The sequence below is a fragment of the Hyperoodon ampullatus genome (assembly GCF_949752795.1).
Source record: "Hyperoodon ampullatus genome assembly, chromosome: 11".
Classification (NCBI taxonomy): Eukaryota; Metazoa; Chordata; class Mammalia; order Artiodactyla; family Ziphiidae; genus Hyperoodon; species Hyperoodon ampullatus.
This window is the reverse complement of record NC_136924.1, coordinates 96,007,215-96,023,161: the sequence shown is the minus strand read 5'-3', so window position 1 is coordinate 96,023,161 and position 15,947 is coordinate 96,007,215. Positions and strand designations below refer to the sequence as shown.

At 43.1% G+C, this 15,947-nt stretch overlaps 1 protein-coding gene across 1 annotated transcript in view; it reads left to right on the top strand.

Annotated features, from left to right (window-relative positions):
* The window catches only part of LOC307060501 (antigen WC1.1-like), a gene marked incomplete at both ends in the record, with an annotated part of 36,282 nt that extends 20,863 nt beyond the window's left edge, over window positions 1–15,419 (top strand). Inside the window, 8 exons of the mRNA XM_079714996.1 lie at window positions 854–1,168; window positions 3,908–3,949; window positions 4,041–4,355; window positions 4,961–4,993; window positions 5,590–5,727; window positions 6,146–6,238; window positions 7,141–7,278; window positions 15,274–15,419. Coding sequence (XP_079571122.1) covers window positions 854–1,168; window positions 3,908–3,949; window positions 4,041–4,355; window positions 4,961–4,993; window positions 5,590–5,727; window positions 6,146–6,238; window positions 7,141–7,278; window positions 15,274–15,419 — 1,220 coding nt within the window. The remainder of the gene's footprint in view (window positions 1–853; window positions 1,169–3,907; window positions 3,950–4,040; window positions 4,356–4,960; window positions 4,994–5,589; window positions 5,728–6,145; window positions 6,239–7,140; window positions 7,279–15,273) is intronic.
* Window positions 15,420–15,947: the final 528 nt, after the last annotated feature.

Here is a 15,947-nt window from a genome sequence, read left to right as displayed (position 1 = left end):
CTGTTTCTTACAGTTTCCACTTGAAAGCAGGGCTCACTCTTCCGTTACCTTTGGTAGTAAAATCTCGAGATCCTGTTGCTATTGTAATGAAACCACATATTGAGTAGTTAAAAAAACACGAATTTATTATTTTACAATTCTGTACGTTAGAAGTCTGACAAGGGTCTCAGAGGGCTAACATCCAGGTGTCCACAGGGCTGCATTCTTCCTGGAGGCTCTGGGGAGGATTCCTTTTCCCCAGCCTTTTCTAATTTCTAATGGTGGCCTGCGTTCCTTGGCTTGGAGCTCCCTTATTCTACAGACAGCATTCCCTCTTCTGACCATTCTTCCATGTCTCATCTCCTTCTATCCAGTCAGGAAGAGTATTCCAGTTTTACGGATAGTGGGTCTTATGATGTGATTAGATTGGATTTACTTTGTTAATTCATAATATTGCAGGTTAATCTCACCATCCCAAGGTCCTAGTCTTAATAATTTCTATAAAGTCCCTTTTGAAATATAAGGTATTCACAGGTTTCAGAGATTAGGATGTGGACTTCTCTGGGGTCCATTATTCTATCACCTCACTGTCCACGTCCCTTTCACATACTGTCTTAGAGGTTTTTTTCAGGAAGCAGGATTCACCTCCCCGCTGCTGCAGGTGCCCAGGTTGGTTTTCCTCTCTGTTCATATCCACTACATCATTTTGGTAGACACAAATAGACAAAAAAGGAGAAAGATTTCAGTCTTGTCACCTGGTGGGTATTTCCTCAGCTGGGTCAGGGATGAGTGGTCACTATTTCTGGAAGAGAGGAAAACCCAGAGCACTGAGTAGGGTGCTTACTGTGTCCTGTTTCCTCCCTTTCAATTTTAGAGTTCCTGGCCCTCAGGATGGTGAGCGAGGACCAGGAGTGTGCTGGGTGGCTGGAAGTTTTCTACAACGGGACCTGGGGCAGTGTCTGCCGCAGCCCCATGGGAGACATCACCTTGTCCATCATCTGCAGTCAGCTTGGCTGTGGGGACAGTGGAACTCTCAACTCTTCTGTTGCTCTTAGGGAAGGTTTTAGACCCCGGTGGGTAGATGAAATCCACTGTCGGAAAACTGATACCTCTCTCTGGCAATGTCCTTCTGACCCTTGGAAATATAGTTCATGCTCTCCAAAGGAGGAAGCCTATATCTCGTGTGCAGGTGACTTACTGTCTGTTTCTGTGTGTCGGTGCCAACCTTGTAGGTCAATGTTAGTGAGATTTTGTATTTTCAGATCTAAGTGATGAGTTTAAGCTGAGTCTACAAAATGAATTTTGGATCAAGGTTATTTAATCCACATGTTCCAATATTGTTTCAAAGGGAAAAGTAAAGAAATCTGGGCTGACAGTTTATGTGAAAAATACCACAGAGATTAGGTGCATGTGTTCCAAGTGCAAAAACAACTGGAAACCATGTCACAGGGAGTCTATAATCAGGCTAATTAGCAGGAATGCCAGAGTAGATGCAGCCTAATTGTTGACCTCAGAGTTTGAAGGACTTTCCCGTGGAAGAGGGAGGAGATTCACCAGAGCTGCTCCAGGGGGCAGGACACTGATGATGGATGGAGGTTTCAGGGAGGCAGGTTTGGGTTCACCCTCAGTACAAGCAGTGTAGGGGAATCTCACCCCTGTGATGATACCCCAGGGAAAGAACAATACTACCAGGTCAAAGAACACTGGAGGCCCAAAGGAAGGCCAGCCCTCCTTCCCTTATGTCTCCTATTGCCTGTCTCTGTGTCTCTTCCCTGAATCAGCCACATTTGCTACTGCTGGACTTGTAGCATGCTTGGCACTAGGGAATTTGTGTCCTTTCCACTGGTTTGTTTTATGCCTAGAGAAAGACCAGTTCCTTTCTCTTTCATCTACATTACAGAGACATTACTTATTTACTGTAAACAGAGAAGACATATAAAATGTAAAAAGAGGGCTTCCCTGGTGGCGCAGTGGTTGGGAGTCCGCCTGCCGATGTGGGGGACGCGGGTTTGTGCCCCGGTCCGAGAGGATCCCACGTGCCGCGGAGCGGCTGGGCCCGTGAGCCATGGCTTCTGGGCCTGCGTGTCCGGAGCCTGTGCTCCGCGGCGGGAGAGGCCACAACAGTGAGAGGCCCGCATACCGCAAAAAAAAAAAAAAAAAAAATGTAAAAAGATAAATGAATCACATCCCATGACCTCTTGTCCATTCATATCCTCCTGATGTAAACAAGATTAATGGACTGATATATGTTATTTTTCAAATTCCTCCATTATCATATTTATATCCAAACACATATACCCATAAAAGAGTTGATGTTGATGGTGTAGTGTTATTTATTTTTACAAGATTGGGATTCTACCATACACATTATCGTTAAATTTGTTTCTTATCACTTAATAATATATCATGGATATTCCTTCAGGTAGCTCTAACTCTTTTGTAAAACAATGGCATAATATTTCATTATGAGAGGTTGGTACTCCAGTTCATATTACCATTTGCCTGTTTACTGGTAGTTCAATTGTTTTAAAATTTTTCCCCTCAACAAACAATTTTGCGGTAAGCATTTTGTACATGCATCTCTATATATTGCTGAGTTTATTACTTAGGATTACTCGCAATGTTGATATTATTAGATCAAAGGGTATATATATAAATATTAACACACACAGTGTGTTACACTAAATTGTTGTGAGTTTGTTATTGTAGGTCTTTTCCTTCTCTTGTGTTTGCTGCCCAGAGAAGTTCCTTTAGCATTTGTTGTAAAGCTGGTTTGGTGGTGCTGAATTCTGTTAGCTTTTGCTTGTCTGTAAAGCTTTTAATTTCTCTGTCGAATCTGAATGAGATCCTTGCTGGGTAGAGTAATCTTGGTTGTATGTTTTTCCCTTTTATCACTTTAAATATGTCCTGCCACTCCCTCTGGCTTGCAGAGTTTCTGCTGAAAGATCAGCTGCTAACCTTCTGGGGATTCCCTTGTATGTTATTTGTTGCTTTTCCTCTGCTGCTTTTAATATTTTTTCTTTGTATTTAATTTTTGATAGTTTGATTAATATGTGTCTTGGCGTGTATGTCTATTTTCTTTGTCTTCAATACTTTTATGTGCTTTTTTTTTTTGGTTCTGTGGTTTTTATCTGTGCGTCCTCTTAATATAGTTTTTTCTCAGTATATTTATTTGTGTCTCCTGGACACTTACTACCCAGCTGTTTTTCTACTTATCTATCTTTCTCTAAATTCTACTTGTTCTATTCCTTTAAAAAAAATGTCCTCTTCTTATAGTAATCTCTTTGCTTGTCCATATGTCATACTGAAAAATGGATAAGAAAAGTTTAGAATCTGTTATATAATTTCATTTTTAAAAGTATAAATGTAATATTGAATACAAATTACTTCTGTGATTCTGGACTTATTATTTTTAAAATATCTCTTTTCTATTACTGTAAATCATTAATTTTAATTTGTATATCCTTTATTGTTTTACTTATTAGGAAGAATTCAAAAAAATTGTATTTCATCTATTCATTCACTCATTAAATATCAAGCCCTTATCATAGTATTCAGAGAAAGTTCTCCATACATCCTTGTTGAATGAATGCATACAATGTGCAAGGCACTGTCTTAATAGCCAAAAAATGAGTAATATATGCAAGGTCTTTCCTCTAGTGGAGCTTTCATTCAGGAGTGTGCTTGTGTGTGTGTGGATGTCTGTGTATGTATTTGTTGTGGGATGTGGAGAGTGATAAACAGGTAAAAACGTAAAGTTATTTCAGCTGGTGATAAGATCCAGTGAATGCCTCATCCCATTAGATTATGAAGCATGTGTTTTCACTTGTCATTTGGACTGAGGCAAGGACCTTAGACAATTTTGTGTGGGGACAAGACCACCCCCAGCTGTCCCTGATCTAGCACTTCCCATTGTTTGCTTCTGCAGGAAGGAGACCTAAGAGCTGTCCAACTGCTGCCCCCTGCACAGGTACGTCAGTCCCTCCCTCATCCCCTGTGGCTCCCAGGGGCTCCTTCCTTCCCACCAGGGGCAGTAACAGGAGGGGCTGCTGTCTTTTCAGACAAAGAGAAGCTCCAGCTCAGGGGAGGAGACACCGTGTGCTCAGGGCGGGTGGAGGTCTGGCACAGCGGCTCCTGGGGCACAGTGTGTGATGACTCCTGGAGCCTGGCAGAGGCCGAGGTGGTGTGTCAGCAGCTGGGCTGTGGCCATGCCCTGGAAGCCGTGCAGGGTGCAGCATTTGGCCCTGGAAATGGGAGCATCTGGCTGGACGAGGTGCAGTGCGGGGGCCGGGAGTCCTCCTTGTGGGACTGTGCTGCGGAGCCCTGGGGGCAGAACGACTGCAAGCACGAGGAGGATGCTGGAGTGAGGTGCTCTGGTCAGTGGAGGGGCTTGGCTTCCACACTGCTTGAGCTGGGGCAGTGCTGGAGCAGTGCGCTGGGCTGCGGTGTGCTGGGGAGTTTTTGTTTTTTGTGTTTTTTTTGAATTTTTTAGATGTTGGGGATAGGAGTTTATTAATTAATTAATTTATTTTTGGCTGTGTTGGGTCTTCGTTTCTGTGCGAGGGCCTTCTCTAGTTGTGGCAAGCGGGGGCCACTCTTCATCGCGGTGCGCGGACCTCTCATTGTCGTGGCCTCTCTTGTTGCGGAGCACAGGCTCCAGACGCGCAGGCTCAGTAGTTGTGGCTCATGGGCCCAGTTGCTCCACGGCATGTGGGATCCTCCCAGACCAGGGCTCGAACCCGTCTCCCCTGCATTAGCAGGCAGACTCTCAACCACTGCGCCACCAGGGAAGCCTGCTGGGGAGTTTTTGTATTCAGATAGCATCCAGGTACTGTAGCTATGACCTAGGAAGGGGGAGCTGGGAAGATTCAACACTGATGCTGTGGTGACTGAGTGGTGATTTCAGGGCTCAGGAGGGAGAAATGGGCTCCCATACATTCTTACCAATTCCTGTGCTCCAAACTCCTGTTTTTCTCTTTAGGTGGAAGAACAACATTGCCCCCCACTACAGCAGGTACTGTGCTACAATCCCTGGGTAGGGGAGAATATTCAGAGTCTTGGGACCTGTTCTGTGGACTCTCTGGCAGAATTAGCCAACTCAGGAGAGGAAAGATCCTGAGAAGCCACTGGCCGGTAGGGAGGAACCAGAGCATTTTCCTCGGAAAACATCCCGTGCCTTGGTTCACGGTGCCAGAAAGTTCTCATGCCCGAGGCCCAAGGGACGCTGGTTCTTGTGTTGCAGAATCTAACTTTTTCCTACCTGCCCTTGAGTGTTGAGTGTTTCCTACGTTCCCTAGGTGCCAGTCCCAGGACTTGTTTGATGCTCTGGTCTCATAAAGTCCAAGGGGAAGGGATGCAATTGTAAGCTGGGTACTCAGAGGCTGGGTCCTCAGCAGGGAAGCTCCTTACTAATCCCCAGCTCTCCCTTGGGCCACACTGGCTGGAGTGGTGTTGAATTATCCCAGGGCAAGACCTAGGGGAGCCCAGTCATTGTCAGTCCAGTTGTCTCAGGCTGGGACTTTACTGTCCAGTGCTCCCTGGAAATGTTGGCATAGGGAGTTTCTCTGTACCCATGACCTTCTCCAAACCCTCTTGCCTTGTTATCCTTAGGGACCAGACCAGGCTCATATCCTATCCCTGGCATCTTCTCCCTGCCTGGGATCCTCTGCCTCATCTTGGGGGCCCTTCTCTTCCTGGTCCTCATCATCCTGGTGACTCAGCTGCTCAGATGGAGAGCAGAGCGCAGAGGTGGGCTGCAGGGGGTACTGGGTACCATGGAAAGTGTGTGGAGGCAGGAAATGGGGCCAGGTGTGAGGAGGGGAAACTTGGGCCAGGTCTTTGTTCTTTCCCCCTTTAGTCTGCAGAACTCCATCTGCTTCGTGTTAAACTCTAAAGGCTGAATACACTGAGGTTCTTAGGACTGAGGTGTGAACACTCATAAGTCATGGCCTCTTCTGTGAGACCAGAAAGAGCTGGGGCTGGGCTGCGGACTCAGAGTCAGACAAAGGCAGAAGGTGCAGATGTGGTACCTGGGGTGGGAGACTCTACAGAGGTCCTGGCAGCCCTGAGGGCTTTTCCACATGTGAGCATCGGGGAAATGAAGGGTTAGCTTGGGGGTTCCTGGTGTCTAGGGTGGCAATCTCTGACCTGCTGGTGGTTTTCTCAGCCGTATCCGGTTTTGAAGATGCTCTTGCTGAGGCCATGTATGAGGAGCTTGATTACCTTGTGACACCGAAGGAAGATCTTCTGGGCAGGCCAGGTGGGTATCTCTGCCTTGTCCTCCTGGGACCTCTGGCTGTCAGCCCCCCACTGGCTGTGAGCCATATTCTCAGCATCCACAGACCCCACATCTGCTCCAGGCTCACAGAGGCAGCCCCTCCAAAGGCGGCAGGCTGGCCGCTCCAGAGCCCCTGTGAGTTTCCAGCCTCCCTCTAAACTGCAGAAGTCAAGCCTGTCCCTGCATTTCTTCTCAGGCTCACACAGGTCCCATGGGTGTGGGGAGGGTCGTTCTGTTTTTTGTGTGATGGTTTTCTCCACATTAGGGTTTCTGTCAGATGACTCTTTGACCAAACTGCCATATGACACTGGGGATGGTGAGGACAATAGTGACTACAAGTCCACTCCAGGTAGTAGAGGTGGACCTGCCTCAGCTGGGTATTGAGGGTTAGGGAGAATTTCCCTTATAGAAATGAGATGCAAAGGGAACATCTTCCTTTGACTGGGACTAGAGGGGTCCCTTGAGTCCAGATGGGGCCCATCCTCCCCCTTCCCTGGCTGATCTGCAATGTCTCAGGTCGGGGCTGGGCTCTCCGTGTCCAGAATCACACTCATTCGGTCACAACAGGCACACATTGTTTTAAAAATTAATATCTGGAAAGCATAATTTGTTGGAATATTTTAGTAATGCTCATTGGTGTAAAGTTGCTTTGAGATATGTAGTTTTAAACAAGAAATATTGAGATTTTGAACGTCATTTTTTTGGTTTATGGGCACATCAAAATGAAATATGGCCTTAGAAAAAATCTGTTGAAACAAGGAGTGACTGGTGCCTCTATTTCGCAGCTCAGAAACTTTGGGTCAGAAGGGATCTTAGGTATTTCCCAGGCCAACCCTTTTATTGTGGTTTTATCTGACCCCCTTTTCTGTCCTTAGAACCATCAGAGCAGAAGACTGATGACGCTGGTGAGGGTTATGATGATGTTGAAGAGGTACCAGTGCCTGGGGCTCCTCCTGCCTCTCGGAGGAGTGAGGGGGAAGTGCCCCCAGAGAAGGAGAATGGGGTGAGGGTCTCTCAGACAGGTGAGTGGGGTTAGCTGATCTCCTGTAATCTTTGGTCTCTGTCCTGGAAAGGGTGAATTTGAGCTCCTCAGCGCCCATCCTTCCTGGAGATTCAAAATTTGGATGAGTTCATGTGTTTGATCGGATCACCACTAACATATGTCATCTTTAATGCTGTCAGACTACTTGGGAGGGAGGAATCACTCTATGTTCTTGGGATGTATGTCTCCAAATTGTTCAACCTAAATTTATTACTTTATGAGTGATGCGCCTGCATTAAGACTTATAGATTAGGTAATTTCCTGGCTGTTCAGTGGTTAGGACTCTGCTCTTTCACTGCTGGGGCCTGGGTTCAATCCCTGCAGGCGAACTAAGATCCTGCAAGTGGTGCAGTGCAGCCAAAAAGAAAAAAAGGCTTATAGATTAATTGACCATATTTACTGAATCCAAAAATGGAACAACTGTTTTGATTACATCTTCGTGCTGTCTCATACATGAAAGGTAGTTCGAGATTTTAAAAAAGATATTGCAGTACTGGAATTTGTGAAGCATTTTGATAATTTAAGATGCACTGTGGTGCTTTGAAACTAGAGTCCTGTAGCTTAGTTACACCTGTGCAGAACGGGTGATTACCACACCTACCACAACTTTTCCCCAAATCACCTTTCCCCAAGATCCCCATGCTCCCCACAATTCCCACTCCTCAGACAACCCTGCTGTGTTATTCTTTATCCCATAAATACCACAACCCCTTGTCTTCTGGGAGCCAGATCTGAGATTTGTTTTCCTGTCTTCTCTTTGGCTGCTTTGTGAATAAGCCCTGTCTTTGCTGCAAACCTCGGATGTCTCAGCGTTTTAGCTTGCTGTGTTTCTGACAAAGGGAACCTGGCTTGGATAAATCACCCAGCAAAGAAAAATCCAACACACCAGTCAGACTTTTACCACAGTTGTCTATGCCACGTAGCTGACAGAGTCTTGGTGCTCCGGATGGGTGTCAGGCCTGAGCCTCTTGAGGTGGGAGAGCCAAGTTCAGGACATAGCTCCACCAGACACCTCCCGGACCCACATAATATCAATCGGCGAGTGCTCTCCCAGAGATCTCCATCTCAACGCTGGGACCCAGCTCCACACAATGATCAGTAAGCCCCAGTGCTGGACACCCCATGCCAAACAACTAATAAGACAGGAACACAACCCCACCCATTAGCAGAGAGGCTGCCTAAAATCAAAATAAGGTCACAGACACCCCAAAACACACCACCAGACAAGGTCCTGCCCACCAGAAAGACAAGTTTGAGCCTCATCCACCAGAACACAGGCACCAGTCCCCTCCACCAGGAAACCTACACAAGCCACTGAAGCAACCTTACCACTGGAGGTAGGCACCAAAAACAATGGGAACTACGAACCTGCAGCCAGCGAAAAGGAGACCCCAGACACAGTAACTTAAACAAAATGAGAAGACAGAGAAACACGCAGCAGATGAAGGAGCAAGGTAAAAACCCACCAGACCAAACAAATGAAGAGGAAATAGGCAGTCTACCTGAAAAATAATTCAGAATAATGAGAGTAAAGATGATCCAAAATCTTGGAAATAGAATGGAGAAAATATAAGAAATGTTTAACAAGGACCTAGAAGAACTAAAGAGCAAACGAACAATGGTGAACAACACAATAAATGAAATAAAAAATTCTCTAGAAGGAATCAATAGCAGAATAACTGAGGCAGAAGAACAGATAAGTGATCTGGAAAATAAAAGACTGGAAATAACTACTGCAGAGCAGAATAAAGAAAAAAGAATGAAAAGAATTGAGGACAGTCTCAGAGACCTCTGGAAGAACATTAAACACACCAACATTCGAATTAGAGGGGTCCCAGAAGAAGAAGAGAAAAAAAAAAGGACTGAGAAAATATTTGAAGAGATTATAGTTGAAAATTTCCCTAATATGGGAAAGGAGATAGTCAATCAAGTCCAGAAAGTGGAGAGAGTCCCATACAGGATAAATCCAAGGAGAAACATGCCAAGGCACATAATCCTCAAACTATCAAAAATTAAATAGTAAGAAAAAATATTAAAAGCAAGGGAAAAGCAACAAAAAACATACAAGGGGGCTTCCCTGGTGGCGCAGTGGTTGAGAGTCCGCCTGCCGATGCAGGGGACACGGGTTCGAGCCCCGGTCTGGGAAGATCCCACATGCCATGGAGCGGCTGGGCCCGTGAGCCATGGCCGCTGGGCCTGTGCGTTCGGAGCCTGTGCTCCACAACGGGAGAGGCCACAACAGTGAGAGGCCCGTGTAAGGCAAAAAAAAAAAAAAAACATACAAGGGAATGTTCAGAAGGTTAACAGCATATCTTTCAGCAGAAACTCTGCAAGCCAGAAGGGAGTAGAAGGACATATTTAAAGTTATGAAAGGGAAAAACCTATAACCAAGATTATTCTACCCAGCAAGGACCTCATTCAGATTCAATGGAGAAATTAAAACCTATACAGACAAGCAAAAGCTAAGAGATTTCAGCACCACCAAACCAGCTAAAGGAACTTCTCTAGGCAGGAAACACAAGAGAAGGAAAAGACCTACAATAACAAACCCACAACAATTAAGAAAATGGTAATAGGAACATACATATTGATAATTACCTTAAATGTAAATGGATTAAATGCTCCAACCAAAAGACATAGACTGACTGAATGGATACAAAAAGACCCATATATATGCTGTCTACAAGAGACACACTTCAGACCTAGGGACACATACAGACTGAAAGTGAGGTGATGGGAAAAGATATTCCATGCAAATGGAAATCAAAAGAAAACTGGAGTAACAATTCTCATATCAGGCAAAATAGACTTTAAAATAAAGACTATTACAAGAGACAAAGAAGGACACTACATGATGATCAAGGGATCAATCCAAGAAAAAGGTATAACAATTGTAAATATGTACGCACCCAACATAGGAGCACCTCAATACAAAAGGCAAATGCTAACAGCCATAAAGGGGAAAATGACAGTAACACAATCATAGTAGGGGACTTTAACACCCCACTTTCACCAATGGACAAATCACCCAAAATGAAAATAAATAAGGAAACACAAGCTTTAAATGAAACATTAAACAAAATGGGCTTAATAGATATTTATAGGACAATCCATCCAAAAACAACAGAATACAGTTCTCAAGTGCTCATGGAACATTCTCCAGGACAGCTCATACCTTGTGTCACAAATCAAGCCTTGGTAAATTTAAGAAAATTGAAACCCTATCAAGTATCTTTTCCTACCACAACGCTATGAGACTAGATATCAATTACAAGAAAAAAACTGTAAAAAATGCAAACACAGAGAGGTTAAATAATATGCTACTAAATAACCAAGAGATCACTGAAGAAATTAAAGAGAAAATCAAAAAATACCTAGAAACAAATGATGATGAAGATGACAGCCCAAAACCTATGGGATGCAGCAAAAGCAGCTCTTGAGGGAAGTTTACAGCAGTACAATCCTACTTCAAGAAACAAGGAAAATCTCAAATAAACAACCTAACTTTACACCTAAAGCAATTAGAGAAGGAAGAACAAAAAATCCCACAGTTACCAGAAGGAAAGAAATCATAAAGATCAGATCAGAAATAAATGAAAAAGAAATGAGGGAAACAATAGCAAAGATCAATAAAACTAAAAGCTGGTTCTCTGAGAAGGTAAACAAAATTGATAAACCATTAGCCAGACTCATCAAGAAAAAAAGGGAGAAGACTCAAATCAATAGAATTAGAAATGAAAAAGGAGAAGTAACAACTGACACTGCAGAAATACAAAGGATCATGAGGGATTACTACAAGCAACTATATGCCAATAAAATAGACAACCTGGAAGAAATGGACAAATTCTTAGAAATGCACAACCTTCTGAGACTGAACCAGGAAGAAATAGAAAATATAAACAGACCAATCACAAGCACTGAAATTGAAACTGTGATTAAAAATCTTCCAACAAACAAAAGCCCAAGACCAGAAGGCTTCACAGGCGAATTCTATCAAACATTTAGAGAAGAGCTAACACCTATCCTTCTCAAACTCTTCCAAAATATAGCAGAGGGAGAAACAGTCCCAAACTCATTCTACAAGGCCACCATCACCCTGATACCAAAATCAGACAAAGATGTTACAAAAAAAGAAAACACCAGACCAATATCACTGATGAACATAGTTGCAAAAATCCTTAACAAAATACTAGCAAACAGAATCCAGCAGTACATTAAAAGGATCTTATACCATGATCAAATGGGGTTTATCCCAGGAATGCAAGGAATCTTCAATATACACAAATCAATCAATGTGATACACCATATTAACAAATTGAAGGATGAAAACCATATGATCATCTGAACAGATGCAGAAAAAACTTTCAACAAAATTCGACACCAGTTTATGATAAAAACTCTCCAGAAAGTAGACATAAAGGGAACTTACATCAACATAATAAAGGCCATATATGAAAAACCCACAGCCAACATCATTCTCAACAGTGAAAAACTGAAACCATTCCACTAATATCAGGAACAAGACAAGGTTGCCCACTCTCACCACTATTTTTCAACATTGTTTTGGAAATTTTAGCCACAGTAATCACAGAAGAAAAAGAAACAAAAGGAATCCAAATCAGAAGAGAATTAGTGAAGCTGTCACTGTTTGCAGATGACATGATACTATACATAGAGAATCCTAAAGATGCTACCAGAAAACTACTAGCACTAATCAATGAATTTGGTAATGTAGCAGGGTGCAAAATTAATGCACAGAAATCTCTTGCATTCCTATACACTAATAATGAAATCTGAGAGACAAATTCAGGAAACACTCCCATTTACCACTGCAACAAAAAGAATAAAATACGTATGATAAACCTACCTAAGGAGCCAGAAGTCCTGTATGCAGAAAACTATAAGACACTGATGAAAGAAAGTAAAGATGTTAGAAATAGATGGAGAGATATACCATGTTCTTGGATTGGAAGAATCAACATTGTGAAAAAGACTATACTACCCAAAGCAATCTACAGATTCAATGCCATCCCTGTCAAATATCAATGGCATTTTTCACAGAAGTAGAAAAAAAATTTCTCAGTTTGCAGGGAAACACGAAAGACCCCAAATAGCCAAAGCAATCTTGGGAAAGAAAAACGGAGCTAGAGGAATCAGGATCCCAGACTTCAGACTATACTACAAAGCTACAGTAATCAAGACAGTATGGTACTGGCACAAAAACAGAAATATACATCAATGAAACAGGATAGAAATCCCAGAGATAAACCCACGCACATATGGTCACCTTATCTTTGATAAAGGAGGCAAGAATATACAATGGAGAGAAGACAGCCTCTTCAATAAGTGGTGCTGGGAAAACTGGACAGCTACATGTAAAAGCATGAAATTAGAACACTCCCTAACACCATACACCAAAGTAAACTCAAAATGGCTTAAGACCTAAATGTAAGGCCAGACACTATCAAACTCTTAGAGGAAAACATAGGCAGAACACTCTATGACATAAATCACAGCAAGATCCTTTTTGACCCACCTCCTAGGGAAATGGAAATAAAATAAACAAGTGGACCTAATGCAACTTAAAAGCTGTTGCACAGCAAAGGAAACCATAAGCAAGATGATAAGACAACCCTCAGAGTGGGAGAAATATTTGCAAATGAAGCAACTGACAAAGGATTAATCTCCAAAATATACAAGCAGCTCATGCAACTCAATATCAAAAGGACAAACAACCCAATCCAAAATGGGCAGAAGACCTAAACAGACATTTCTCCCAAGAAGATATACAGATTGCCAATGAACATGTGAAAGGATGCTCATCATCACTAATCATTAGAGAAATGCAAAACAAAACTACAATGAGGTATCACCTCACATGGGTCAGAATGGCCATCATCAAAAAATCTACAAACAATAAATGCTGGAGAGGGTGTGGAGAAAAGGGAACCCTCTTGCCCTGTTGGTGGGAATGTGAATTGGTACAGCCACTATGGAGAACAGCGTGGAGGTTCCTTAAAAAACTAAAAATAGAATTACCATACGACCCAGCAATCCCACTCCCGACCATATACCCTGAGAAAACCATAATTCAAAAAGATTCATGTACCTAAATGTTCATTGCAGCTCTATTTACAATAACCAGGACGTGGAAGCAACCTAAGTGTCCATGGACAGAGGAATGGATAAAGATGTGGCACATATATACAATGGAATATTACTCAGCCAAAAAAAGAAATGAAATTTAGTTATTTGTAGTGAGGTGGATGGACCTAGAGTCTGTCATACAGAGTGAAGTAAGTCAGAAAGAGAAAGACAAATACCATATGCTAACCCATATATATGGAGTCTAAGGAAAAAAATGAAGAACCTAGTGTTAAGACTGGAATAAAGACACAGACCTACTAGAGAATGGACTTGAGGATATGGGGAGGGGGAAGGGTAAGCTGTGAAAAAGTGAGAGAGTGGTATGGACATATATACACTACCAAACGTAAAATAGATAGCTAGTGAGAAGCAGCCGCATAGCACAGGGAGATCAGCTTGGTGCTTTGTGACCACCTAGAGGGGTGGGATAGGGAGGGTCGGGGGGAGGAAGACGCAGGAGGGAAGAGATATGGGGATATATGTATATGTATAACTGATTCACTTTGTTATAAAGCAGAAACTAACACACCATTGTAAAGCAATTATACTCCAATAAAGACATCAAAAAAAAAGAAGAAGAAGATGTGGCACACATATACAATGGAATATTACTCAGCCAAAAAAAGAAATGAAATTGAGTTATTTGTAGTGAGGTGGATGGACCTAGAGCCTGTCATACAGAGTGAAGTAAGTCAGAAAGAGAAAAACAAATACCGTATGCTAACACATATATATATGGAATCTAAAAATAAGATTGGTTCTGAAGAATCTAGTGGCAGGACAGGAATAAAGACACAGATGTGGAGAATGGACTTGAGGACACAGGGAGGGGGAAGGGTAAGCTGGGACGAAGTGAGAGAGAGGCATGGACATATATACACTACCAAATGTAAAATAGATAGCTAGTGGGAAGCAGCTGCATAGCACAGGGAGATCAGCTCGGTGCTTTGTGACCACTTAGAGGGGTGTGATAGGGAGGGTGGGAGGGAGACGCAAGAGGGAGGGGATATGGGGGTATATGTATATGTATAGCTGATTCACTTTTTTATACAGCAGCAACTAACACAACAATGTAAAGCAATTATATCTCAATAAAGATATTAAAAAAAGAGGCACTGTGTTCGTATGTTACACTAACATGTACAATGTCTATGATATATGGTGGCCTTAAAATTAAGCCATGGTGGTAGATCACAGACTCAGAATTTGTGGGCAGCTAAGGGCTAATCTGCTCCAGACATTTCAGTGGCCAGGAGAAGATACTCATTCTCCAGAAAAGAGTATTTCTCCATGTGAGGGCCCATGTGGTTCCTGGGGAGGGGCCAGCTGTGGATGCAGCCTGTGACAGTGTTTGTGGGCATTTGCAAACACAAGTCAAGGCAACTAAGGGCAGAGTTGGGTTGTCAGTGAGGAACTCCGATTTCTCCAGTCTCTGGTCTCCCTCTCATTGTGAATTCACATCTGTCAGTTGTGCAAGTAGAAGACTTTAAATTCATTGTTATGATTCTTACCATTCTTGGGTTATCTCCTTGCAGCTGGGGTCCGCCAGGAAGCAGGGCTTCACAGAGCTCCTGTGTTGGGCACAGACATTTTAAGATCCCAAGTTTTCCAGAAGAGCTGAAGCCCCAGACCCACATGGACTGGATCCTGCTAGGATAGCCCTGATATAGCCTTACTGTAACTAATGTGAAACAGTCTGAGCCTCCCTGAGCACAACTGGGTCCCCAGTGATGCTTTGTCATCAACACTTACTTGACTTCCTTCCACCACAGGGCACTGTCCTGTCCCTTTGTCTCAGTTCTAATTAAACTTCTCTTTACCATTTCAGGCTCTTCTCTGAACTTCTTTAGAGAGGCGGCTGATCCTGGGAAAGGAGAAGAGAGCCCCTGGCTGCTCCAGGTGGAAAAAGGGGACCCTGGGTATGATGACGTTGAACTAAGTGTCCCTGGAACATCCACAGTGGCTTTCCCATGATGTTATATTAAATATGAGATGAAACCTCAGATATTCTAATTGCCTGTATTTCAGTAGAGTAGTGCTGACCTATAATTGTGTTATATGGAAATTGCTGAAAGTGAAATATTCTGAATAAAGTAATTTTTTGCTTTGTTGATAATTTAGCAAGTTGCACATCAAATGCTCTTAGAGGATTGGTCTCTTCAATTTCAGTTTCCCTCAAAGGAAATTCAAGGTGAGTGAATTGACTTGTTTTCTCACCTCCCCCAAAGGCTAATGTAGGCATGACTTTGCCCAGGCTCAGAAATGCTCCAGGTCACTCTTACTTAGACAAGGGACTCTAAACTTGGTCCACACTCACACCCTCATTCCTAGCAAGATGAACTCATTGAAAAAACCAGTCCTGAACATTTATGTATGCTTTTCCCTGAGATGTCACATCATCTGTTTTTAAATATTCCCAGGCACCAGACTTGGGTGTGAGTTTCAAAGTTTAGCCTGGGAGGTTGGCTGGTGGGAGAGAATGGATACAGCTTTACTTATCCT